The sequence below is a fragment of the Planococcus citri genome, chromosome 4, assembly GCF_950023065.1.
Source record: "Planococcus citri chromosome 4, ihPlaCitr1.1, whole genome shotgun sequence".
Classification (NCBI taxonomy): Eukaryota; Metazoa; Arthropoda; class Insecta; order Hemiptera; family Pseudococcidae; genus Planococcus; species Planococcus citri.
The window spans coordinates 57,777,557-57,805,505 of record NC_088680.1 but is presented as its reverse complement, the minus strand read 5'-3'; the positions used below and the strand labels follow the sequence as shown (position 1 = coordinate 57,805,505).

The window sequence follows — 27,949 nt, the reverse complement described above, 5'->3', positions numbered from 1 at the left end:
CAATTTCCATTCACGAGAAACATTCAAAGTTCATTCACTAGATCGTACTCAAGTTCAATGAAATTAAATCAAATTCCAAAGAGACAACAACTTACATTTTTTTAAAATCAATTTTTGACGTGTAGGTACCTCATATACCTACATACATATTTACAGTTATAAGCAACAGGAAAATTCATACTACGAATCCATACTCAATATTTCCATCGATATCACGCGCAATAAATGAAGACGTTTAAAAACCCATCAAACATCAATCAAAATTCGCATACGTTCGCTATCAGATATGCCTATTGCCTACCAACATCTACATAACACACTCGATTACAATTTGCACGTGTTCCATCAAACCCAAATTAAAAACCGAAGCGCGAAATTAAACCGGAAAAATGTAATTTTATGCCAACTCATTGGACAGATTTCTCCTCGAATATTCTATTCCCTATTCGTCAGTCAGATTTAACTCGAAAATTAAAATTTTATTGTCTTGACCCTGTTTCCTTTTTTCCCCCGACTTTACGTTATAGAATTGACACGATGAGTCACACATAAATAACTGTAATGACTTTTCACGCAGATTCTGATAATTAGAGTACATACTATAGGCTATCACTGTAATAGTCGTAGCTTATGTTCATCGCGAGTAGTAAAAAAAACACCTAAAGTGGGGGTGATCTGAGACTCGCCACGAGACTCCGACGCGATTCTTCTCTCAATGGACAAGTTGAATACATAGATGCAGTTTTCAAGTGTGATGAAACAGGACTTGTCGTCGACTTGCATTTATTGTTCCCGCCAAATTTAAATTTCGTCGTATTGGTTCGCGCCGCGTTGTTTTTTAATTGTTTTATTATTTAGTTTTGTAAGGTTTTTTTCTTGTGTTTAAGCATTTTTTTTGTAAAATGAGTAAAATGTCGTATAATTGTTTGGTTTTCGCGTTTTTCGCCGCTGTTATGTTTTCCTCCATTCAAACAGGTAAGAACAGAGATTCGATTTTATCGATTGTCTTATGTTACGTTAGAATACGTAGGTACAATTTTTTTGAAATCATTTTCTTCTATTTTTTTTTTTATTGAGAAATGAAAAGAGTATAGCTTTTTGAAAGGTGATTTTCCAATCAACAAAACTTGCAAAAATTGGTAAATATTTTGATGAAAAATTCGTTCCCCAATTCCTTGAACACGAAAACTTTGTGAGTAATTTTGTGTGTCAATTTTTTTACACGATTTCATTTAAAAAAATACCTACACAAAGTGTTCCACTTCACAAGCTGAAACTGATAATCAAGTCACATTTTAAAAACAAAGAAAACTATCAAAATTCAAATCCAGATTTTTTCAAAATGAAAAAGAAAAGTACCATAGGTACAATATATCTTTAATGGATTTTCTAATTTTTTAAAATTAGCTCAGACCTTGAAATTTTGCATCAAAGGCAAATGAAATTTCCTATAAAATTTAAAAATGGTAAAATAATTTGAAGTTTACTTTTTTGGGGAGATCAGACACTTTGAATTTTTGGGCTATTTTCGTAAATTTTTATCTCAGGGTCTCATATTTTTCTTACTTGAAGTTTTTCATTTCACTAACTTATAGGGAGGAGAGGCTGCTCTTCGCCCTCTTTCTCTTCCCTATGAGACTGATCGAAAGTGATAATCACTGATCAGAACAAAAATTTGCCAATTATATCTTGTCAAAATGGTCTCATGGAGTTACCTTGAATTCAGTATTTTAGAAATTGCCTATTTGAAAATTAAAGGAGTCGCAATTTTAATTATCCAAAAATTACAGTTTTAAAGGAGAATCTTGGCATAAATTTTCAAGTTAATGAAAAAAATTCCTCTATTAAAATGGACTATTTTCAAAATCAAAGGAGTTATAAAGGTCAAAAATCACTAAAAAAATCATTATTTTTGAAAAATTTGTAAAATTGAGTTTTGATTTTTATCATTAATTTTGAGAAAACTTTCAAATGTTGACTAATAAAAATTCTAGATACAAAATGACTCATCTTGAAAACTGAAAAAGTTGTGCAACGAAAGTATTGAAATTATAAGCCCATACAGCTCCTTCAATTTTGAAAATAGTCTATTTTGTCACGAGACTTTTTTTTAGTTATTTTTAAAATTTACATCTCTGGGGGGAGCTAGGGGTCTATTTCAGAAATTTTCATTAAAAAAATTTTCAAACCCTTGTCTCTTCAACTTGGAATTGGAAAAATTTCCAAAAAAAAAAACCAAAAACAATTACGATCTTTAAACATTAATTTCACACTTCGAATTCAAATTTTTCAATCTTCCTAACTAAGTCCACCAAGAACCAGTTTTTTTCCAATTCAAAGTTTAGGGCAAGCAGAAAGCTGCTATTTACCTCCCTTTTCAGTTTAATCCCACCATACTCAGTTTTGATATCATCAAAAAATTTTATTCAATCAATTTTCTTTTGTGAAAATACTTTAATTAAATTTTTGATTGAATTTTAAAACACGTAAAAAAATGCAAACTGAATCATTTGAAGAGATCAGTATAGGTATAAAAATAGAAAGAAATTAATTTTTAAATTTTTACATAATTTTCAATCCACCAAAAAAATTCCAAGAGACCTTCACGAGCATTCAAAAATACACCCAAGTCCAAAATAATGAATTTCCCAACAATTACGTACCTAGTCGTATAGGTACCAACCTAACTACCTACCAAAAAAACATACTTACTACCTTTTTCGTGGAAAAAACTAGAATGAAAATCCTTCATAAATTAAAAATTTTCCAAGGTAATACGTAGATATCTACATGTCTAAGAATACATTACGATAATTTTTTTTTCAGGATACGGTTTCAAATGTTGGTTCTGCAGCTCGCAAATAGACAGGAGGTGCGGAGACACATTCAACAGCACCGATGCTATTAGACACGAAGAATGTAACTCTGGATATTACCCCAATTCAAATATCAGATTTGTTTGCAGAAAAATTAAATATCGCGGTGGTAAGTAACTTATTTAAGCATATATTTGTTATTGTTATCGATGTTTTTCTTTTGTTAAATGAAATTGCGCGTGTATTTAAAAAAAAAAAATGAAAAAACCGTCTCGAATAATTATCCGCTCGTTTATACTATTGAAATTTGTATAAGTAAAGCCTAAGTTTCAAGTTCATTTTACTCGTCGTCGTCGATGAATCAGCAGCATATTTTATCAGCTTAACCTTGCTTAATTTAGCATGGGAAAAAATTTACGTTTGTAGGTAAACTGGGTATATTGGGTGGTGGGTGCCTGGGTGTTTTTTTATGTCATTATAAAACTTAATTTTCACATACGATAGGTCATAGGTGAGGAAGTGTTGTTAATCGCGCGACATAAGTAACGTTTTATCAATAATTATTATTTTAGCGGAATTAATATTTATTTTAAACGAGTGTTTTGCCTACCTATTTACATATGTATATGTACATTTGACGGGAAATATGGATAAAATTCATCAGCAACAAAGCGATAATTGAGTCGGTGTTAGCGCCTACCGATATAGAAATTTAGACAAACCTACGCATATTTTCGATTTCAATTTACACCTACATACAGGGTGTTCCAGAATAACCTTTCACATTTTGGTGAGCACTGATCTGCGTTCAAATGGTGTTAGGGGAATGGTAAAAGCGGTTCCAGGTAGCCAACACATGCCGAATTATGTTTCAGTAGTTATTTTTTACCATGGAGAAGTGGACGGCTGTGCAGCGCGCTTTTATCGTAAAGGCCTTTTTCAAAAATAATGACTCGTACATTAGTGCAATTCGTGCCTTCCGCAAACATTTTAAACTTACCGGTAAAAGTGAAGTGCCATCGAGGCCAACAGTGAAATTATGGGTAAAAAACTTCGAGAAAACTGCTCATGCTTGTAAACATAAGCCTACAGGTCGGAAAAGATCAGTAAGAACGCCAGAAACAACGGACCGAGTAAGGCATTCAGTACAGACTACCCCTACCACTTCAATACGTAAACGAGCATTAAATTTAAAAATCAAACCAACTTCTCTGCAAGGAATTTTATCTGAAGACCTCAGTTTCCATCCATACAAGATTTTAATCATTCAAAAGTTACAAAAAACTGATTTTGTGAGAAGAAAATCATTTGCCGAGGATATGCTTACAAGAATTGATACTGGTGAGATTCCATTGAACTCGTTACTCTTTACTGACGAAGCTCATTTTTATCTAAACGGTGATGTGAATAAACAAAATATGCGCTACTGGTCGACAGAGAATCCGATGATAATACACGAGAAACCTCTACACTCCGCTAAGTTGACTGTTTGGATGGGCGTGGCTAAATTCGGTATAGTGGGACCGTATGTGTTTGATGAAACGGTGAACAGTGAGAGGTATCGCAAAATGTTAAACGAGTTTCTCATTCCTGAATTGAAACGCAGACACAAGTATAGAGTTACTTGGTTCCAACAGGATGGCGCTACCTGTCATTCCGCGACGGAAACGATTTCTTTATTGCGTGAGCATTTTGGTCATCGAATAATTTCGCTGAACACAGAAATTTCATGGCCACCTCGATCCCCTGATTTTTCAGCATGTGATTTTTTTTTATGGGGTTACCTCAAGTCAAAAGTATATCAAGATGATCCTAGGACTCTGAAACAGCTCCTAGATAATATTATTCGTGAATCAAGACTGATTAGAAGAGAAATGCTCAACAAAGTGTTCAATAATTTTAAAAAACGTTTGGTCGATTGTGTCAAAAATGATGGAAAACATCTCGGTGGAATAATTTTTAAAACATAATTTATAATGAAAACTCAAATATATGATCTGAAAACGGCACATTTCTACTTCATTTTGGTTATAAAAAAATTTCCGCAACCATTTTTCTCTCAGAGCTACTAATAAAACAAAAGTGAAAGGTTATTCTGGAACACCCTGTATAAATGGAATAAAACAAAGGTAGATGATCAGCGATGTTTGTCGGTTTACGAACAGAGAAGTGTGAAGCAATGTGTATTGATCTGCATCTGGTTTCAAATTCACGCTCTATGATTTTGTTCGTAACAATTAGGCCTACATGTTTATTCATCGAATTGGTATCTAGTTACTTAACAAGGATCAATCTACCTTAGAGCACGTGGTAGGCAGTTGATTATGTAAGTTTTTTGAGTGAGCATTGTAAACATTGAACCAAATCCTGGTAAATACCTAGGTACCTACTTTATTTTGTAGTTTTGAACGGTGAAATTAGGAGGGGAGAGGGTAAAGTGGAATCGACTTGAAAGAAAATTGAGATTTTGTTCATATGTATAGACGTTTATTTGGGGCGGTTTTTGTAAAACAGCGTTAGTTGTATAAGGAGAATTATAACCTCAAAGACGGTTCTTTAAATTTATTCAAATCCATTTGGAATAGTTTTTGAGAAACGACGTTGGATAGATAGAGAATCTTCACCCCATGAGGTGGTTTTTGAAAAACAATGTTAGCCAGATACGGAATCCCAACCACTAAGGTGTTTTTTAAAATATAGACCTACATATTTAACTGATAGCAGTGTTTTCAAGAAAACAACGTTAGCTAAATAGAAAATCATGACTCCCAAAGGTGGTTTTTCAAATATACACATGGTTCTATTTTTTTTTTTTTTTTTGGTGGTAGCTTTTAAAAAACGACGTTAGCCAGACACAGAATCCTAACCACTAAGGTGTTTTTTAAAATATAGACCTACATATTTAACTGATAGCAGTGTTGTCAAGAAAACAACGTTAGCTAAATATAAAATCATGTCCTCCCAAGGTGGTTTTTCAAATATACACGTGGCTCTAAGGTAGTTTTTAAAAAACAACGTTAGCCAGATACGGAAACCTAACCACTAAGGTGTTTTTTAAAAATATAGACCTACATATTCAACTGATAGCAGTGTTTTCAAGAAAACAACGTTAGCTAAATATAAAATCATGTCCCCCCAACGTGGTTTTTCAAATATACACGTGGTTCTACTTATTTTGTGGTAGCTTTTAAAAAACAACGTTAGCCAGATACGGAATCCTAACCACTAAGGTGTTTTTAAAAATATAGACCTACATATTCAACTGATAGCAGTGTTTTCAAGAAAACAACTTTAGCTAAATAGAAAATCACGACCCTCCCCCCCCAGGTGGTTTTTCAAATATACACGTGGCTCTATTTATTTTGTGGTAGTTTTTAAAAAACAACGTTAGCCAGATACGGAATCCTAAACGCTAAGGTTGTTTTTTTGAATCTGCATGATTTAAATGACAGTAGTTTTTGAAAAACAACGTTAGCTAGATGGAGAATCATAGCTCTTAAAGTTTTCTTATTTTTTGCCAAAATTACCGCATATTTTATGCATTTTCAAGCGCTTTTGAGTACTTTTATACTATTTAACAGAATTTAATGATCTTATATGCAATTTTTGCAACATTTTCTTCCATATTTGCTAAAATTTCATCAATTTTTGACTAGATATAATTTTCAATGGGGCAGTGTCCATTTTACTAATTTTTATGTCATTTTATGGAATTTTTGCAAAATCTGAAAATTCCATCTCATATCTTGATAGAATTTGATCAACTTTTTGCAATCTTCAGCTGTTTTTTATTCTGTTTTTCCTTCTTTCTTAAACATTCAACTCTTTATATGACATTTTTCTTCAATCTTACTGAGATTTCATAAATTTTTAATAATTTTTTTAGTAATTTTATGCACATTTTACTGTCTGCTTTTTCTGATATTTTCCGTAACTTTGGCGAAACTTCATTTTATTTTGATAAAATTTAATCAATTTATTGTAATTTTCAACAATTTTTTCATTTTTTGCACATTCTGTGGCATTTTTCTCAAAGTTTTCAATGTTTTTTCAACTTTTAGCAGTTTTTAACACTTTTTATGGCATTTTAACAAATTTTCAAGCAATTCTTTCCAATTTTATTTAATTATTTGGTCAAGTTTTTGTACCTTATTATCTTGCAGCTTTCAACAAGTTTCTATTCCAATTTTTTTTGTTTGTAATTTTTGATTATTTTTCTGTTCTTTTGGGCATTTTTGGATACCGGTTTTCTCGAACTTTGCAATGTTTCTTCAACGTTTAGCAGTTTTCAACTCTTTTTATAATATTTAAATAGATTTTAAAGCAACTTTTCCCTTACATCAATCAATTTGTTAATTATGTCAAAAATTACAGTTTTTAGGTTTTTTTTTTTTGAAGATAGCTACTTTATTAATTTTTTGTAATTTTCATCAATTTTGTTACTTTTTTGGGCGTTTTTGCAAGATTTTTCTTGAGTTTTTCAATGTTTAATCAACTTTTGGTACCTAGATTTGAACTGTTTTTACAGCAATTTGATATATTTTTCTAATTTTGTTCAATTTTTCCAATTTGTTTTTTTTCAAATTATTTTATATTTTATCAATTTTTGACACTGTTTTTGAAACATTTTTTTCGATCGTTTTTGCAGAATTTTTTTCAATTTTGTGATGTTTCATCAGAACTTTTGGCATTTTTTGATTGATTTTATTGCACTTTTGTGGGGAAAAATAAAAGACAGAAAAAAGAAGCTGTTCTAGAAATTTTGTAAAAAACCGAAGTTTTTGTTTAGCAAACTTTAAAACAAAAAGAAAACTTTTTAGGCAAGCAAGGCAAAAATCAATGCTTTTTGGACAATTTGGCAGGAAGAGCACAAAGTTCTTAGCAATTTTGGCAAAAATTACGACCATTTGACAATTTTAACAAAAAACTACTTCTGGAGAATTTTGACGAAAAAACATTATAAATTTTCGTTAACTCGCCAAAATTGACTCTCTTCTGATAATTTTGACCAAAAAAAAGTGATTTTTTGGCAATTTCGGCAAAAACTGACTTTCTCTGACAGTTTTAACAAAAAATGGGGATTTTTTGACAATTTTGGTAAAAACAGTATTTTTTGGGTAATTTTGGCAAGAACGGGACTGTTCGACAATTTTGGAAGAAATTAGCACTTTTTGACGATTTTACCTAGAAAATGGGCACTTTTTGGCAATTTTAATAGAAGTGGACACTTTTGAACGATTGTGCCAAAAATGGATAGGTACCTACTTCTTGACTATTTTACCAAAAATTGACACTTTTTGACTTCTGAAAATGTAGCAAAAAACAGAACTTTTGTTTGGCAATTTTGGAACAAAAATAGGGCTATAATTAAAGCAGATAAGACAAAAATCAATTCTTTTGGATGTTTGGAGTAGGGAGGGGGTACGAAAAATTATGGATTTACAACTTTTGAGAATTAGCGTGTCTCCAAAAAAGAAGTGACAAAAAAAGGCTTTCTTCCAACATCTCCACCTCACCTCCAAAAGTCGAAATTAGTATAGCCTTTTCACCCCCTCCCCCTCTCCTTGTTCTCTCCCAGCATCTGAACTCTAAAACGGCATTCAATGGAAAATCTCGCGCACGTGCTTAATTAAAATAGCCAGCTACATTATTCACATCGTTGAACTTTGTTTGAAAAAAAACTCCAACATCGTTTTAATCCTTTTAAAATGCCCATCAACAGTATAAGTGTACTTAGAGAATCGTGGAGGGCGAGCTATTGGTGAAAAAAAAACACACGAGACAAATAAAGGAACACATGTTCTGGTACAATTAGACAGTCCGTATAAAAGATGACACCACCTACGTCTTCCGGAGCACGCGTTGATGACCCATAAATTAATTAACCATTCAAAAGTCATTACGGCCGGTATACGAACTATATACGAAGACATAAGCAGGCATTTTATACTAACAAGAGATTCAATTAACGTCATTTCGTATTCTAAGTAATTCTAAATTATTTTTTATTAAACTGGTGGTTGGTGGTGCGCCGCATTAATGTCTGTACATAGAATGGTAAACCATATTTTATAGTACCTACTTATTAATTTGGAACCGGAGCGGCGGTGGCTGTGGCTCCTCTATCAAGCAGTCTATATCTAATGCAGGGACAAATCATCAAAATAATTACTCCGGATTATGGCCACATTAAAAATACGAATAAATGCCTCGTATCCGGTCCATGCTCGTATCAAGGAGGTATAGTCATATTTACTCGGAGAAAAAGGGCTCGATGATTCACGAATTTTCGTCACCGTTGTCCAATATTTTTTTCGCGATTGTTGGTCAAATTCGACGCTAATTAACGGCTTGTTTAATTAATTAGTTTCGCATTTCAGCGTCAAGTTTGTCACGTTCCGATGTATCATCGCTACTTCCTTGCCCTTGAAATTGAACAAAATGTTTGTAAATAGAATCCTAACCTAGTTTTATAGTCGTCGTTACTGTAAATCAGATTCTGATCCGCCTATTTGTCTATACAAATGTATCGATGATTGAAGTTTCAATCAAAAAAATTGCGTAATTCATCTCCATCAGCAGTAAGGTGGAGAATTAGTTAGCGTGCGTATAAATATATAAATTTAAACTCTTTGTAAATAAACAAAAATTATACACTTAGATTACCACAACAACCGACTTCCTATCGAAAAGATTTTACAGTAGGTCTAACAGTACGTACCTCTACCTATCTATATACGTGTATCTAAATGAAAATAATTAATGATACGAAACTGTTAAGTTACGCATGCAGAACTAAATGCAGGATGCCATCAAGGACATAATGAGGAAAACATTTCCTCTTTGATTCCCCCTTCTTCCAAATTTTTCATACTAGAAAATCAATACTACATATGTATTAGCTTCTGTTGGTAATGAATGTAAACGACGATGCTTTTCATTGGTTATTTTACAAATAGGCAATGGGCAATGTCGAATTGGAAAAATTGATATGCTCAATGACCCTGTAACTCGTACGAAGAAAAAGAATTGATATGGTCTGAGGTGTGTTATCACTTACATTACGATACTATAATGTAATATTGTTCGAATTCCATGAGAATATAAGTTCATTATACGAATATAGTACGTCGTGTGTAAGTGTATGGCTGTACGAGAAATGTGCTGGAATTTTTCACGAGCAAAATTTCTTCATTTGTGCCTACCTAGCAATATCACACGCGAATGACAAACACCTACGCTTGCTTGTGCATTTTTCACACTACATATACGTAGTCATACCTATAGCGGTTTAGGCGAACGTTGAAAAGAATTCAACTTGTGTGTTTCATAATTACGAAATTATTGTATTATGTTCGTATTTTTAACATAATTTACGCTGTTTGCAACAATACTTATTCGAGTTGAAGGTGATACTCGTAACTTTGTTGTTGGATTTTAAAATATATTTAAGTACACGTGCCTCTTTCTACCTACAACATAACGACTGGATAATTTTTATTTTTTTAATGCACATGTGGGAGTGTAAAATTTTCGATTTCGAATGTCGAATATCTGTAGTACGTGCTTTGTAGGTCTTACCGGTATTTCCATGCTACCAGCGAAAAAACATTTGAGTAAACGTATGCGACATCATTTATTTCGAGAAGTTCTGCTCCTATTATGTTAATTTAACATATGGCATCGTTGCAATTGTAAATATGTTTTGACAATACGATCAGTCGTTAACTTCAGCATCGATATAATTCTAAATCGATAAGCAATGGTATGATACTGTCGTAAATTTAAGTAGAAAAGAAACTCACGCACGAGGGTTTTGAAAGCACGTTCAATGTTTTATGAGTAGGTACCTACTTACTACAAGACATTTATTTATTTATTTAGTATAGTGAATCGAGTACCGAATGGATGGAAATTTTTCGAGGGGCTAAAAAGGAGACGGTGACTTTTTTCAATTGTGTGCTGGGGGGGGGGGGGGGGTGAGTGGCAGTATCATTAAAAATAAAATTCTAGAACATGACATAATAAACAGGACGAATGACGAATCACAAGAAAAAGTTGAAGATACAGTTGCTGAATATTGAAGAAGATTTTACTAAGGTTTGATATGATTGAGGAAGCGGGAGGGGGGAGATCGTCTTAGGCTTCTGAGCCTCGCGACAAATTAATAGGTACTTTTCAACTTCTTTTCTGCTACTGAGAATAATTTTTCATTGGGCCAGGCGTTTGCAAGGCTCCAATCGTTCGAAAACTTGAGATGATGATTTATTACTTGGATCAGCCCTTTTAGACTACATAAATACACAAAATACATAGGTACCTACTTTACATTTAACACAACGAGCATTCAGTCGACAGTAATTTTTAGAATGACTATAGTGTTGGCATCGCTGGCACTGGATGATTTTCTTTGATCTGCTGCGTTCCTCAATCTGAACTTTTGCATGAAAAACAACCCACTTGACAGGCGCGGACTGGGTCAAAAGGGCCCACCGGGAAATCTCAAATGAGTCAGGGGTGCTGTGATCCCCCTGAGCATTTGACGAGTCCCCCCCCCCATATTCACAGTAAAACTCAACCCCACCCCCCATCACTCAACAAAATTTGCCAGAGATTGTTCGAACCATTTTTTAAGAATGGAAGTTAGAACCAAAAATGTTAAATAACTATTTAAGTGTAGGTAATTGAAAATCTACATTAATGGAGTAGATATGTTTATAAAATTTCTTGGGTTCATTTTTCCATTCTAGTAAATGTTTGAAAATTTGTGCAGCAGAATTCAGATCTGCCCGAGCGAAGCGAGGGCGAAAGCTGTGAAAAATTGATTATTCAAAATGCAAAAAAAGACATTTTTTATTCAAAGAATTGATTTTTTCATAGCTTCAAATTTTTTTAACAATTGGTAAGTATCTTTTATTTGTTTAAATAGGAGTAAAAGCTTGAGTGAAGTAGGGGAAAAAGCTTTCAAAAATTCACAATTCCTGAGAAGTAAAACACTATTATTTTTGATGTGAGGAGTCAATTTTTCGACCCTTCAACTTCGGCCAGAGAAAAGAAAGGGAGAATGATCTAGCTCGAGCAAAGCGAGGGTGAAAGCTGTGAAAAAGTAATGATATGAGGTGCAAAATAATACTATTCCTGATGATGTAGGTATACTTAAACTTTGTTTTCATGGCTTTAAAATTTTTTGTCTTTAGGAGAGCATATCTAATAGCGACCATAAAAGCCCGAGCGATCCGAAGCGAGAGCTGAAGCTTTTGAAAATTCATAATTCTTCAAGAGTAAAACAACATTATTTTTGATGGAAGAAGTCAATTTTTCTCTCTTCTTACTTTGTTCAGAGGAAAGTAAAGTGATATAGCCCAAGCGAAGCGAGGGCGAAATTTTTTAGAAAAATAACGTGCATTAGCTATTTTTGCAATGTAAGAGACAAGATTGATTTTTTGGGGGGGAAGAGAAAAATTTTCCAATTTTTGAGGGGGGAAGGGAAACATTTTCCACTTCCCCCCAAAAATCCATTTGACGAGTTACTCTTCAAAAATTCATCTACACAGCACCCTTGCAAATGAGAAGCATTTTGATACTGCTCGAGCGAAGCGAGAGCGAAAATTTTTTGAAAAAAGTAGTCCAAAAAACAGAAAAGGTCCATTTTTGCATGTTTTATTTTAAATTTTTGCTCGCGAGGGCCCATTGTCTACCCCAAGGGCCCATTTTTTTTGGAGGGGCCCACCGGGAAACTCCCGGTATCCCGGTAGGGCCAGTCCGCGCCTGCCACTTGACAATAGATTCACCGATAAAAAAAGCCAGTGAAAAAGCCAGCTCAAATACATATGACAGTAAATTTGCCATTAAAAAAACGCCAGGAAAAAATCGGCTGCTTTTTAAATACCTAATGCATTAAATCGCTGCATAAAAACCTGAAATCTACAAAAAATTTCTAGCCCAAGTGGGGATCGAACCCAGGACTCCCGCTTGACGATCCAATGCTCTAACCACGCAGCTATCATTGCATCGTGAAAATTTCTGTTTTCAAGCGGTATACATGTACCGCACTTCATACTTTTATTCAATTTTTTAAAAAGAAGTTGTGAATACCCATTGCGCATGTGCATAATCGGTGAATAAAAAACAGCTGATTTGTGAGAACCGGCAGTTCGGCAAATAAAAAATTCTGCCATTCGCTGGTCAAAAACGGCTGTTTAAATGGCTGTTTTTATAAAAGTAGCTTTTTCTAACCGGCGTTTTTTCTACAGCAAATTTACTGTCATTTTTGCGCGCCTATTAAACGGCAAATTTGCAAAAATCAACCGACATTTCGGCTTAACTGGCAAATCTCTTGTCAAGTGGGAATATGACAGATATCAAAGACTTTCTTTCCAATTTCATTATTTTTGACGAGCATTGAACAGACTGGAATTGGGAGATTCCTTTTATACATTCAAGAGATTTTGATAACGAGCAGGTCTTTCCAAAAGTTCATCTTCAGTAATAGATAGGTATAGGAATGTCCTTGATAACAACAGAGATTCTTTCTTCCCGATCTTTAGGTACCTAAGTAAAAGGTACTTGTGGTACTTCGTTTTGTTGTTGTCGTAATCGTAAATCTTTGTGAGATTTCTAAAGTCATCGACGTCAGTGAGAAGAACTTTTAGCAATTTCCTAAGAATTTTGGTGTTGTATGGCTTTTTAACCACTTTGTTGATTTCTTTAACTACAGAGAGGTAATTGCTGTACCTATTCATATAGAACAATTGGCGGAATTTTAGGTAGTTTGTTTGTTTCTGGTGGTTCCTCTTCTTCACCATTAGTATTTGCATCCACGAGAGGTTCAAAACGATTTTTCTTAAAAAGCATTGCTAGGCATTGACTCCAATCTTATTTTTTTTTAAAGTCTCAACTAGAATATTGATAAATTTTTTTAATTCAATTGAAAAAACCTTGTATTTTTCAAATTCTTTTTTAACATGTTTTAGAAAAAGTGAGAAAAAAGATTGAGAATTTCTTTTTGAAAATTTTAGGTACGTACCTCATTTTTTCTAGCATTTTTTGTTTTTTTTTTTGTTTTTTTTTTGAAAAACGGTAGGTTAAAGGCTAAAGCACTTCCATTTTTCAAGATTTTTTGACAAATGAGAAAAGGGGAGAATTTAAAAGAAAATGCTGATTTAATCGCAGTTTGCATGAAATACCGATCCCCCCCTCAATGCTCAAACGATCATAATTTCGACAAATTTACAGAATCACTGGGCCTCTGTTAAGTATTTTTCCAGATCACGAATTCAATGCTCAAATATCTACCTCTGATCCTTAGCCCTCTTATGTTTCAAAAGTTGTTCTCCAAATGTTCATTATTTCGACTTTTCCCATTAAGGCGAATCCCCCCTCCCCTTCAAAAAAACTAGTCTGTGGATTTTAACCAAATTCAGCGGAGACCTTCATTTTGAGTTGAAAGTCATCAGAAAATTTTTTAGCTCCGATGATGCCTTTGAAGAGGAGAAAAAATGGGCTATTTGCTTGGGAAAAAATGACCCAGTCCCAGATGAAAGTATTTTCGAGATTATGCGTCGATCTATGAGTATGGCTATATTGACGTAAAAATCCAAGACCACCTTTAGATTTCTACTCAGCAATTGAAAATTTGGAAATCACACATTTTTGGATACCTAAATTCGTGTTTTGAAAATCTTTTCTTCTCAAATGTTTTGGCATCACTTTAAGCATAAATAATTGAAAGATACCATTAGTGAAACTGGGGAAATATTTTGGAACGCAGTGGTGCCAATTTTTTGTCATTACTGCAAACTTTAAAAAATGAAAAAAATGTTGTAAGTTTTTGGCTATTTTTCTCGTTTTTTTGAAGTCATGCAGTAATATGATCAAAAAATTGGCACTACTGCGTTCCAAAAAATTTTTTTAGTTTCAGGAATGATATCTCTCAATATTTTTGTTAAATTAATGCGAAATATTTGGAGGGAAAAAATCTTCAATACACGAAGTTATTATGTATCCTAAAATAAGTGATTTGCACATTTTCAATCATTTGGTAGAACCCTAAAAGTAGTCTTGGATTTTGACGACAATAACATCGATCGACGCAAAGTGTAAAATCTTAGAAAAGTAGGTACCTACGACTGGATCATTTTTCAAATCAGGTTGGATAGTGACAGGAGTGAAAAAAATGACCATTTTTTTTAGAAAATACTCTCTCTTTGAGAGCCCGAATCTTCAATCAAGGGCACTTCCAGGACTAAAAATTTTTCTGCGTAACTTTAAACTCAAAATGAAAGTCTCTGCTAAAATTTGGTCGAAATCCGCCAACTTTTTTTTGCGATCTTTCCTATTCATCATATTGAAGGTATTTGAGAGTATTTGTTAAATTTTGGGAAAATTTCAAAAAATTGATTAGACCAATTTTGAAAATGAACGGAATTATTTTTGCTCATCAAGACCATCATTGTGTTTAATTTTCACCTCAATCCCTGAGATTTTTTGTAATTAAAGAGGGAAAAATTGATGTGAACCGTGTGAAGGAAGTTTGATGACCCGATTGAAAAAAAAAAGTTTTTAGGTATTTTTTTCTTATCGAGATGATAATATCATCGGGTTGAATACGATATTTGTTCCGGACATCCGTCTGAACTGCATTCGAGAAAGGAAGATGAAATTATAGGATAACGATGAACGACGATAACGAATCCTATGAAAATAAATCAGGCTCACTTACTTACAACTTACAAAAGAACCTTATGAACTGTATTTCGAAGATTTTGGTTAAAAATGATCCCGCTGGTAACCCCTTCCTAGCTTATTGAATGATCATAAATTTATCACCCAACAATTAAATTTTGCAATGAAAAAAAAACAAATTTCGAGAAAATGGGGAAGTTTTAAATTTATACTTAACCAAAAAATTGTTAAAAGATTTTTTTTTGACTTGGGTATTTCGCTTCAATTTGACTGCAGTGTTGAAAATATGTCTTATTATAGGTGACAAATGTCGTAACCAGTGACTTTTTTTAATCTCAAAATTTATTTTTCCAACTTAGGATATCATTTTACAAATCACATCACAACTTTTGGCCCTTTAAGTAAAATTAGAGAGACTGAAATATTTTTACTTTTATTTTCAATTAGACTATAAAAATCAAGAATTTTTACCCCATAAAATAATATAAGGATAATTTTTTTAAATATTTACCTGTCCAATGGCTGAAAAATTTCTCATAAATCATTTAAAAATACGACTTGAAAAAAAAACTTAACGTGTTCAAAAACTTGTGAAGCAAAGTCCAAAAAATGGATGTTTTTCCAAGTTTCTTTTCAACGTCACTCACAAAACCCCGAATACTGCTCCAGTGTAAAGAAATTACTTCTCTGAGATCTTAAGTTCTTCCAAAAATCATTTTTACATTTGAAAGATCACGTTCGATTTCTTCGTACACTAAAATACCTCTACTTGGTGAATTTCGTGAGCAAAATTTCATTTCAATTGTTTTCTACAAAACGATCCACAATCAATACATACTGTATAATATATTTCTTCTCGTGATGTGTACCTATCAATCATTCCAGTACGACTTATATCCCCGTGGCGAATCTTGAGTGAATTTTGGGTGTCCTCGTCGATACGCTTCACCACATATAACGGTACCTACTAAATTGATCTATGAAGACCACTGACAAAAATAAAGTTACCACATACTATAATCTTGAACAATCCCGTTCGATGTACATATTTTGCTCACCGCAAAATGCACCTCATCATAAACTCGTGATATAGGAAGTTCGAGGTTTTGACCGAAAACAAAACACAACAGACAAAATATAAAGAGAAAATCGCCAGGAACACGTGTGTGTAAAAAGTGTATAAAACACGTAAATTCATCAGCAAGTATGCCTACTCGTAGGTATAATGGTAATTGCACCTTGTGTACCCTTCAAACAATAACATTCGAATCAAGGTACCTACGTTTGTATTTTGTACATAAAAAAAGTACACATCAAATATTACGTAAACGAGTTTAATTACGCATCAAACTCTCAACGTAGGTAGTTGTAGTTGTAGTTGTAGGTTGATACATATGTTTTTTTTACGTCCAGCTCGCGAATATATTTTCGTGCGTTTCGGTTTCAGTTAACGAGATAATTATACCATGACATAAATTTTTTGTCAGAGACTTTATATTGCGTCATCTTCGGACACAAGGTAGCCGTTAGAGTATATTTTTCACGTTTTCATTTAATTTTTCGTTTTTTTAGTATAGGTACTTTGAGGACACGGGAGATGCTTGCGTCTTATGTATCTACGTATGGTAGGCCTAAAAATCTTCCAACGGTAATCGGTTGGCAGGTATAGGGTTTTTTTTAAGTACACGCTTAGCTCGGTTTCACTGAGTTATCTCCGCGAAACCGTGTAATAATACGCGTTCGCCAAGAGTTAAACTTCACTCTTCCGTGTTATTAAATTCTTTGCTAGAATGAATTCTCTATTTACCGAATACTCTACAGAGTTATGCTTATGCTGGATAAATGCAGTTGATTTTAATATACCTTGGACATGATTAGTTTCGTATCACGGTTGATCATTCTTTGATATTACGATCTACAGTTATCGCATCGATTGAACTAAAACTTTCACAGTTTTTCAGGTTGTTTATTTTAGTTTTAAGTACCTACCTATGTAATTATCAACTATATAGTGCATATTTACCTAATACCTATCTGTACTATACAGAAATATTATAGGTAGGTACCTAGTGCTACCTACAGAGTTGAAATACAAGATTACCTACATTTGCTTATTACAAATGAAATCCGATATACAGGCCTTGATCTATCAATTTCAAAAAATGTTGAAATTATTATTGACAAATTGTTTGGTTCTCTAATCTGATGAAGTAGAAAGGCATTGATGTATTGAAAATGATCATCCTATGATTTCTATACTTGCTCATTTTCAACTCCTCGAGTTTTTTTTTAGCTGCTAAAAAACGTCAACTTACATGCAATCAACTTTTTTGAACTCATTTTTAATTTCAACTTGAAATATCGACATGAAAAATCTGACGTCACCCTTCTCAGCAGGGATGGAAAGCTGAAAGATGAAATTTTTGGCTTTAGCTTGCATAGCTTCTAAAAAAAAAGTGTAAAACTTTAGCTTTATATACCTAGCTTTAAGATTTTCAAATTCTTAAAGCCAAACCCCAAAAATCATCGACTTTCAGCTTTTAGCTAATAGATTTCGGCTAGTTTTCCATCTCTGTTTTTCAGTTTTTCAAATTGGAGGGGATTGGGGCTCAGAGGGCACTGAGGAATAAAATCTAAAAAATAAATGGGTATTTGCGCTTACCTGCTCAGACTTCAATTAGTAAGATCATCGATGTTCGACATTTCAAATATTTTTATATATCTATCTACTGGAGGCTCCAGTAATTTTCAAAAAAGTCGCTGGAGGCTCTAAAATGACTTGAACCCACCTGAAGTCGTCTTCAGAGCGTGTTAAAATTGGAATGTAGAGTAACTTTTAGCTTTCCATCTCCATTTTTGATGAAATTTTTTGAAAATTTAAAGTTTCAAAAATCTGCTGGAGGCTTCAGGAATTTTCAGAAAGTCGCTGGAGGCTCCAAAACGACTTGAAATTCACTTGCAGTACTTCGTAGCGTATTGAAATTAGTTTTTAGAATAAATTTCAGCTTTACAACTCCAATTTGATGGAATTTTGTGGGAATTTCAAGTTTCAAAAATCTGCTGGAGGCTCCAGAACTGCTCAAAACGGGTTGAAACCGTTTCCAATCGATTTGGCATGTCGAAAATAGGGTATATCCCAAATTTCAGCTTTCTTGGTCAATTTGGTAAAATTTTGATTTTTCCCCTCATTTTTGGCCTAAATTGGATTTTCAAAAATTCACCAAAAATCGAAAAACGCACTTCAGCACTTGGAATTTTGACAGGTGATAAATTTTTGCATAATCTTTCGATCTACCTTTGTAAGGTTTGAAAAATTTCGTGCAAGTCCTATGTTGAAACGCAAAATCTGCGATTTCGGCTGACCTGTCAATCAGAATGGCCGCCATTTTGTAAGTAAGACCAACTTTTTTTTGGACAAGTTTGCTTTAAAATGTTCCTTAGGATGTCCCCTTTAAGAAAAAAGTTGTCCCGGAGGATCGGTAGGGGGGGGGGGTGCAAAATTACTCATATTGTCATATGCCGGACTATCTGAGTTGATATCTTCATCCACATCTTCATCGTCGATGTAACCTCTGTCTTAGCGAGATTCAAATCCATGAAATAAGCCAATATTTGAACTCAGTTTCTTCAAATTAGTTACAACCAATACTTTTGTATTCATCGTGAAACTAGTTACTTACTGATTTTGAATTTTATTTCTACTCTCTTTGAAATTCAGCAAAAAACAAAATTGCTCTGATGAGTTTAAGAAGTCTTCAAATAAGGGCCTTCGAAGCTTCAATTTGTCAAATAAAAAATTGTGTTCTGTGATATGGCCTGGTTCAAATTTTTGTGAAATAAGTTTGTGATTTTTTTTTACAAAAAATAAGTTTTTCTAATTTTCCCCCTCAAAATGCAAGTTTTCTTGTTTTTTTTTTTCTAACATGCTCTACTGAAACATGCTAGTCGTTCATCAGTTTTTTATTACAATTTTTTGAAATATCTGAACCCCCCCCCCCTTTGGTCTTTCCTTTTAATTGCTTTATTAATATGTTTTGAAGGCACCTACATGAAATGTTTTTAAAAAGATCATCTACATTATACAACTTTGATCAAACAACCAATTAAGTGAACTCCAATTCCAAGTCATTTCATTCATCTCGAACGCTAAAATGTTGGAAATTTTGTGTTTCCATCTCTTCCTGTGAACTTAACTTTTCACTTTTGGAGAAAATAAATGATTTCAGGAATATTTGCGTTGTTCAAAGCAGAAATTTTGGTACCAAACATAGGATTTTTGAAAATTGTGAGTTTTTTGAGATCTTTTTCATTTTTAAGGCAAAATGATAAGTATAAAAGGTAAATAAACGTTTATTTTGATATCGAATACGGAAATTGTGAGAAGGGAGAACATAAGAGATTTTCCAAGATTCCAATTTTCTGGAAAGGTTTTGGAAATTTTAGAGTCTGTGAGTAAAACGAATGATGAATTATCAATCTTACGAGTGTTAAACTTACAAAATTCATTAAAAAACTGCAATCTTTTGAAGAATAACAATCGATGAAAAAAAAACACAATTTAATATAATATGGCGGGCAGTTAATTTTTGTGAGGAGGAAGATAGCTTTATTTTTGAAACATTGGTGAAAAATTCAGAAAGTATTTCATTGTGCTAATTTCTTGTTGTACTACCAGCTTTAGAAAACTGTTGATTTAAAAATAATGTTCAATATTGGAAAAACGTTCATTTTTGGCTTAAATCTATATATTAAAATTATGACCGGATTCTTGTGACAGCGAGATCTCAGGAACGGCTGAACCGATTTTGATCGACGAAGTCTCAAAAAAAAGCTTTTGACCCGTAGATGTGCAGGTTTTAATCAAAAGTTCAAAAAGTTGCGCCGTAAAGCTCAAAAAAGCTCAATAATTGATTTTTGTCCATACGTAGCGCATTCGACGTATACACAGTAGTACGTATATTATACCTTGAAAGAGCATCTAAAAAAGTCAAATGTTGAAGAAAAAAGTTCACAAAAAAGTTGTGCCTTAAAAGCTCAAAAAAGCTCAATAATTGATTTTTGTCTATACGTAGCCAACTTGAGGTATACAGAGAAGTACGTATATTATACCTTGAAAGAGCATCAAAAGAAGTCAAATGTCGAAGAAAAAAGTTCATAAAAAAGTTGCGCCATAAAGCTCAAAAAAGCTCAATAATTGATTTTAGCCTATACCTAGCGCATTCGATGTATACACAGTAGTACATATATTATACCTTGAAAGAGCATAAAAAAAAGTTGAATGTCAAAGAAAAAGCTTACAAAAATTTTTTGTCATAAGCTCAGAAAAGCTCAACAATTGGTTCTATATCTATTCTATATATTAAGATTATGACCGGATTCTTGTGACAGCGAGATCTCAGGAACGGCTGAACCGATTTTGATCGACGAAGTCTCAAAAAAAAGCTTTTAACCCGTAGATGTGCAGGTTTTAATCAAAAGTTCAAAAAGTTGCGCCGTAAAGCTCAAAAAAGCTCAATAATTGATTTTTGTCCATACGTAGCGCATTCGACGTATACACAGTAAGTAGTACGTATATTATACCTTGAAAGAGCATCTAAAAAAGTCAAATGTTGAAGAAAAAAGTTCACAAAAAATTTGTGCTTTAAAACTCAAAAAAAGCTCAATATCTATATATTAATAGCAAGGTGTTTTTTTTGTGATCGTTCATTTGGAAGAACCGCCGAACCGATTTTGTTCGACGATGTCTCAAAAATAAGCTTTTGACCCGTAGATGTGCAGGTTTTGGTCAAAAGTTCAAAAAGTTTTGAAAAAAGCTTTCAAAAGATTCAAAAAGCTCAAAAATTGATACAGTATAAACAAGCGTGACGATGTATACGCGAAAGTACGTATGGTCCACCTAGAAAGAGCTTGCCAAAAAATACTTTTTGACCATATTTGGTAAGTTTTATAAAAAGCTTAAAGCTCGAAAAAGTTGAAAAAGCTTTGTACATGACGTAAACAATTAGAATTCTTCAATACCCCATAAACATTTTAAATTACTTAAGAGGTCTACCCAGAAAGTGCTTGCCAAAAACTACTTTTTGGCCATATTCGTAAAGTTTTGAAAAAAGCTTAAAGCTCAAAAAAGCTCAAATGTCAAATTTTCCTTATATTATATTGTGTAATAAAATGTCAAATTTTCCTTATATTATATTGTGTAATATGTCAATTGATATGTTTTCGAGGTCGTACAGTTCGAATCTGGAGTCAGTTTTTTGGTGGGTTTGTGGTATCAAAACTTTGGAAAGTTCTGATTAAAGCTTTGAAAAGCTTCAAAAAGCTCAAAAAGTTCAGGGCAGTATAAATGACTGTGTCGATGTATACGCGCAAGTACGTATAGTGTACCTATAAAGAGCTTGCCAAAAAATGCTTTTTGACCATATTTGTAGAATTTTGGAAAAAGTTCAAAGCTCGAAAAAGTTCAAAAAACGTTATACATGACATAAACAATTACAATTTTTCAGTACCCAATAACTATTTTAATGTATGTATGGCCTACCTAGAATGTGCTTGCCAAAAATACTTTTTGACCATATTCGTAAAGTTTTGAAAAAAAGCTTAAAGTTCAAAAAAGCTCAAATGTCAAATGTTTCTTATATTATTGTGTGATATGTCGATTGATATGTTTTCGAGGTCGTAGAGTTCGAATCTGGAGTTATTTTTTTGGTGAGGTTGTGGGGTGAGTCATGGAGGAGCTTAAAGCTTTAAAAAGTTCAAAAAGCGTCATACTTCATAAGAACAATTAAAATTCTCCAGTGTCCAATGAATATTTTAAGTATGTATAGTCTCCCTAAAAAGAGCTCCCCAAAAAATACTTTTTGACCATATTCGCAAAATTCTGAAGGAAGCTTAAAGCTGAAAAAAGTTCAAAAAGCTTCAGATATGATGTAAAAATTAGAATACTCCAGTACCCAATGAATATTTTAAAGTATGTATAGTCTACCTATATCGAGCTCGCCAAAAAATACTTTTTGACCATATTCGTGAAATTTTGAAGAAAGCTTAAAGCTGAAAATTTTTTAGAAAGCTTCAGATATGACATAAAAAATTAGTATTCTCCAGTACCGAACCAATTTAGAGTACTCATAGTCTACTCAGAAAAAGCTTGCCATAAAATACATTTTGACACATTCGCAGTTTTGAAGAAAGCTTAAATGAAATCCTAAAGCTTAAAAAACATGAAAAAGCTTCATACAATCAGTATTCTCTACTACTCAATAATATTTTAATTTAAAAATAGCGTTTAAACTTTAGTGGTGATGGTTTTTATCAAAAGTTGAAAAGTTTCTGAAGGGAGCTTTAAAAAGTTTTTAAATAGCTCAAAACAGAAAAACAACGGTGTTGATGTACACATGAAAAAGTGCTATTTTTAGCACATTGGGTATCAAAATTAATCCTGGAACCATGGTTTCATTTTTTTGAGTTCTGGAGTGGTTATATCTAGCATCTCACTTTTTCATCAACTTATGCAAGTTTCGGACTATTTGGGAAAATCTCTACTGTTATATGTAGGAGTTTAGATTTTTCAACTGAGGGGTTGAATTTTTTTTATGAGTCCTTGACAAAATTAGAATCACGTTTTAAGGAAATTCCTAATTGCATTTTTGACTCGGAAATCTTGGAATATTTCTAAAATTGTGTCAAGTAAGTATTTTATTGAAGTATTCTCCAGTACCGAACCAATATTTAGAGTACTCATAGTTTGCTTAGAAAAAGCTTGCCATAAAATACATTTTGACACATTCACAGTTTTGAAGAAAGCTTAAAAAAGTTCCAGGTCAAAGTTAAGTGAAACTTTGACATTTTTAGTTATGTGGTATTAGATCCTATCCGATGTGTTAGTTTCATTTCAACTGTAGGAAAAAAACAAGTATTTTTGGAATTTTTCAGCAACTTCTGCTAAAAAAGTGATAAGTAGGTAGCCTAATTCGCAATTTTGCCTAAAACTTTAAATTTTTGCCAACTTTAAATGAAACCATGACTTTTCAGGCAATTGTTATAAGAAAGCTGATACTTTTTTTCAATTTTTGTAGAAAAGTAGGACATTATTTTAATGAATGATAAAGCGATGACAGAGTGATGCTTTTCAGGATATTTTAGAGAACAATTTACGCTTTGGGTTATTTTTGATGAAAAAGTAAGAATTATTGGAATTTTTGCTTTGAAACAATTTTTTTTTTCTGTCAATTATTAAAACAGCCATAAACTTTCACAATTTCCGGCAAAAAGCAACAATAACAATGTTCGCAAAAAGCACGACTTTTTGGGAATTACAGGCGAAAAAAGAAACTTTCAAAATTTTCAAAATGAACAATTCACGTCTAGAAGAGGAGCGCAGTATGCGCGAAAAACGGGTTATCTAGTTAATGTTTAAAGGTAGGTACCTACCTAATAATCTTAATTCTTCTGCCTACGTAAAAAAATAAAATTGTTTTTCTTGAAGAGTCGAAAGAAAATTGGTATTTTTTATTTTTCAAAGAATTAGTCGGAAAATATGAATCACCTACTTGGATCTTTTTACTTGAAAAATACAAAATACGAGTAATTTCCCTGCCCTTCGTTCCCCGTCATCCTTATCACGTTTCAAACAAGTTCGTCGTCATGTGTATTGTGAAGTTGAATTAATGTTAATAAAATTGCATATTCTGGAATATTTCAGGAGCTAGAGAGCAACACATTCGTAATGATGAGTATAAATATTATTTTCAAAGCTTCGATAACGTTTCTTCGAATTTATTATCATACGTTATGTACCCGTTCATCGCATTAAGAAGCTTTAGAGAAATTAAATAGGTTTAATATCTTACGTTTGGGATAATTACAAACGCCCGTATATTTTCCCCTTGATGCATTGATGACGAAGTCACCCTCGGTCAGATAATTTATGAATAATTATGTCTACTTACTTATATTTTTCTTCGGTAGATGTGTGTAATTTCATTCACAATCGTACCTAGATGAGCAATTCATTTATAACCCTAGAAAATACACTTACTAAATTACCTATACCTACTTTTATGTCTACTAATAATTAATTTATTTTAATTTCAGAAAACAACGAAGTATTCGTCTCTCGTAGCTGCACTCAGGAAGGCGAACGTGAAAACGAACCATGTTCCGTCAATCAACTCAGCACTTATGGAAGAGTCGAACACTGTAGCGTCTGCTCCACCGATCTTTGCAACTCAGCACCTGCCTTGTTCCAAATAACCTCCGCAGTAGTCGGACCAGTAATCATATTTTTAACAAAAATAAATATCTTATAAGTCTACTTAAATTACGATCGTCTCTGTACAATATAAAAAACCATGTTATTTGTTTTCTTTCTCTATTCTGTAAAACTATAATCTCAGTGATGCTGTACGTGAGAAAGAGGTAGGTATGTCTGCATTAAAAACAAAACCAAAAAAACAAGCGCGAGTTAAGGTGTATTTTATTTATATTTGTAAATATAATTTTTCGTATTCGTTATAATTTTTTCACGACTTTAATTGCTATTTAAGCGAATCGATGAAAAACAATTAAAACATCTTTGGTACCAAAGACATAAAATTGAAACGCTTTTTTTCGTCAATTTGATTAATTTTTTTTCTATTTAAGGACGTTATGTATTAAGAGAAGTTATTTTATTTTCCTATTTTGTTACGATTGGTAGAATTCTTACAATAAATATTTGCAATAAAGAGGAAGAAAATTTCATCTCAGTGAAACCCTCACCGTTGTTCAGATGTGAGAGTTGGTATAGGTATTTTAAGTGTTACGCAAATTTTGAGAATTCATGATTACAATATCAGAAATCCGTCCAAAAAAATGGTTTAATTAAAAGTTTATTATTAAGAATCTTATGTTATAATATGTTTTTTTTTTTTTTTTTTGTATAATTTAACACGTGTTTATGATTTTTAAAAAAATATAAATATACGTACTGTTTATCGATCACGATTTATTATTCTTTGCATGATTGAAAAAAATATTCATCGAGTTGGAAATCCGCTAAAAATTTGAAAAATGTTACATTTTATATTTTTCAGGCATGCAATTATGCAACTTGCAATGAAGCTATGATACAAAAGTTGCCTATATACAACGGTATTTTAGACATATTTTTTATTTTTTTAAATTTTTTTAATACTGGGCATTGTTTTTCAATACTATTCATCTTTTCTGGTCTCTCTGAATTTAGAATGGACTGTATGTATACCTAAAAAAAGTTTTTCGTGGACCTGAACACACTCTATTTGGCAATCACGTACTGTTTTAATGAATTATAAAAAGAGACAGATCAATTAAAATGAAAAACGATTAGGTAGATGATGCTAAAATTATATTCGGTGTTAGTGTTATGTAAATTTTGCAATTAGATTAAAAAGACCATCTTTAAGACACTCCTTGGCTCCTCTTCCCCATCTAAATCGGTGTTAAAGTCCAATTAAAATCATAAATGAACGTTTCGTTTCAACGCCAAATGATTTTGATAGCGAATTGTTTTCGTTTTTACATCAAATCGATTAGATTTTACATATAGAAATAGAAAACAAGTTCTTGGTTAATTTTTGACCAAAATTATTATCGTTTAATTAATTGTAAATAAGCATTGATACAAATCACCAATAGAATTTTCAACTGTTGTGTTCGTAATTTGTACATACCTGCCTAGCGATGAACGTAACTGGATATTGCACCCTTTCAGTCCTGGGATTGATTCTATTTTTCACCACTTCTGGTACGTTGAATTTTTCAATTATCTCGATTCGTGAAAATTTTTATTTTTTTAATTTGACATTTCCATCAGAAACTCATCATTAGATTCGTCTTGAAATTTTCAGAAATGCTATTGAGTGTGGCATGTAGCTTGAATTCAAATTTTTTATCAATAAAATATGTTAAAACGTATCGTATTTGTAGGTAATTCCATTCGTTGCTGGATTTGCAATTCCAAAACTGAACCTGCGTGTGCTGATCCATTTGATAACCGAACACTTCCTTTGCATGATTGTAGATTGATTGATCCTCGTCCACCTCAAAAATCTGATCTGAAATTCACATTGTGTGGGAAAATAGTGCAAAAAACAGGTAAGTTTGTCTGATTCTCAAAAGCATTTTCACCTATCTTACTTATAGACAGTAGACACCTACTTAATATTTACATTGCGAACGAAATATATCTAACTGAAAACTTTCAGAAAACAATGAAACTATCATCCATCGTGTCTGTGCTCAAGAAGGAGACAATGGCTTGTGTTCCGCTTCTCAATTGAGCATTTATGGAAAAGCTGAAAATTGTACCACGTGTTACGATAAAGCAGGTTGCAACTCGGTTTAAATTTTCTACGATGATATACTCGTAGGTGATGCGATTAGTACCAGTAGTAATTATATTTCTCATAAAAATAGATACCTATTCAATACCGTATATGTACGTCTTCGTCTACTTGAACATTTCCTGTTTTAAAAAACTCTCATAATAATTATGTAGCTATGCACTTTGGTATTCATTTAAGAATAATTCGAAAGTAAATATATGTTTTCAAATTCGTTGTTTTGTTTATTTTATGGTTTAAATTTTAAAACTGTCATCAATTTTTTTTTCATTTTGGATTTTTAATGTGCGTAGCACACTATTGGTTTCGCTTTGAGATATGAAATTTTATTTAATTTGAATGTTCTCTTAAACTATCCAACGGTACGAATTCTGAATTTATAGGTACCTATTTTAATTGAGCACCATACGTATTAGGCAGTTTTTTAAGCACTCATTCTCCGATTTCCAATTTTTTTTTTTTTAGAAATCTGCAGCAAAGTTCGTTTTAGCATGCTAATGGGGTGAGTAATTTGGAAACTATGTAACATGATACAAATTATCAACAACATTCCTAAAATATCACCATGGTCGTACATAAAAATTATGCAACGGAAGCTATAGTTGCTTTTCTCATTTCCTTTGAAAGTTGAAAATGCGGATTAATCTCGTTTATAAAATAAACGATTCGTGATAAATGAACAGTGCGATGTTGAAAATCAGTTCCTGTCGATAAAAAATGCGGATAACATAGATAGCTCTGAATCAGTGACCGAGATTTTAATTTTTCATATTTTTAAAAAATAATAATTTTCAACGATTTTTTAAATTTTTTGTTCGAGTTACCTACTGATTATTGCAAAATTGTAACAAGATTTTCATCAATTTTTTTTTACCATTCTAAATCTAGGTAGATTTTTTATTTTGATAGGTAACTTTTTGTCATGCAAGTTTTTCATATTTCTCCTAAGATGGGATTTGAATCTCACCGATGCCTAGTTGCCTGCCTTCTTGAATTTTTAAAAATAGTAAAGAAGAGAATGCAGTGGATTTTATGTATAAAAATTGTCGCAAGAACGTTTCTTTTATGCTTCGAAAAACTCTATTAGCT

General features: G+C 32.6%; 1 protein-coding gene across 1 annotated transcript; it reads left to right on the top strand.

Moving 5' to 3' along the window:
• Positions 1–615: 615 nt before the first annotated feature.
• Positions 616–26,612, top strand: LOC135842314 (UPAR/Ly6 domain-containing protein crok-like). The gene is made up of 4 exons (XM_065359709.1): positions 616–975; positions 2,827–2,985; positions 24,591–26,262; positions 26,445–26,612. The coding sequence occupies exons 1-3, from the start codon at positions 903–905 to the stop codon at positions 24,803–24,805; spliced, it is 447 nt and encodes a 148-aa protein (XP_065215781.1). The 5' UTR covers positions 616–902; the 3' UTR covers positions 24,806–26,262; positions 26,445–26,612.
• The last annotated feature ends 1,337 nt before the right edge of the window (positions 26,613–27,949 follow it).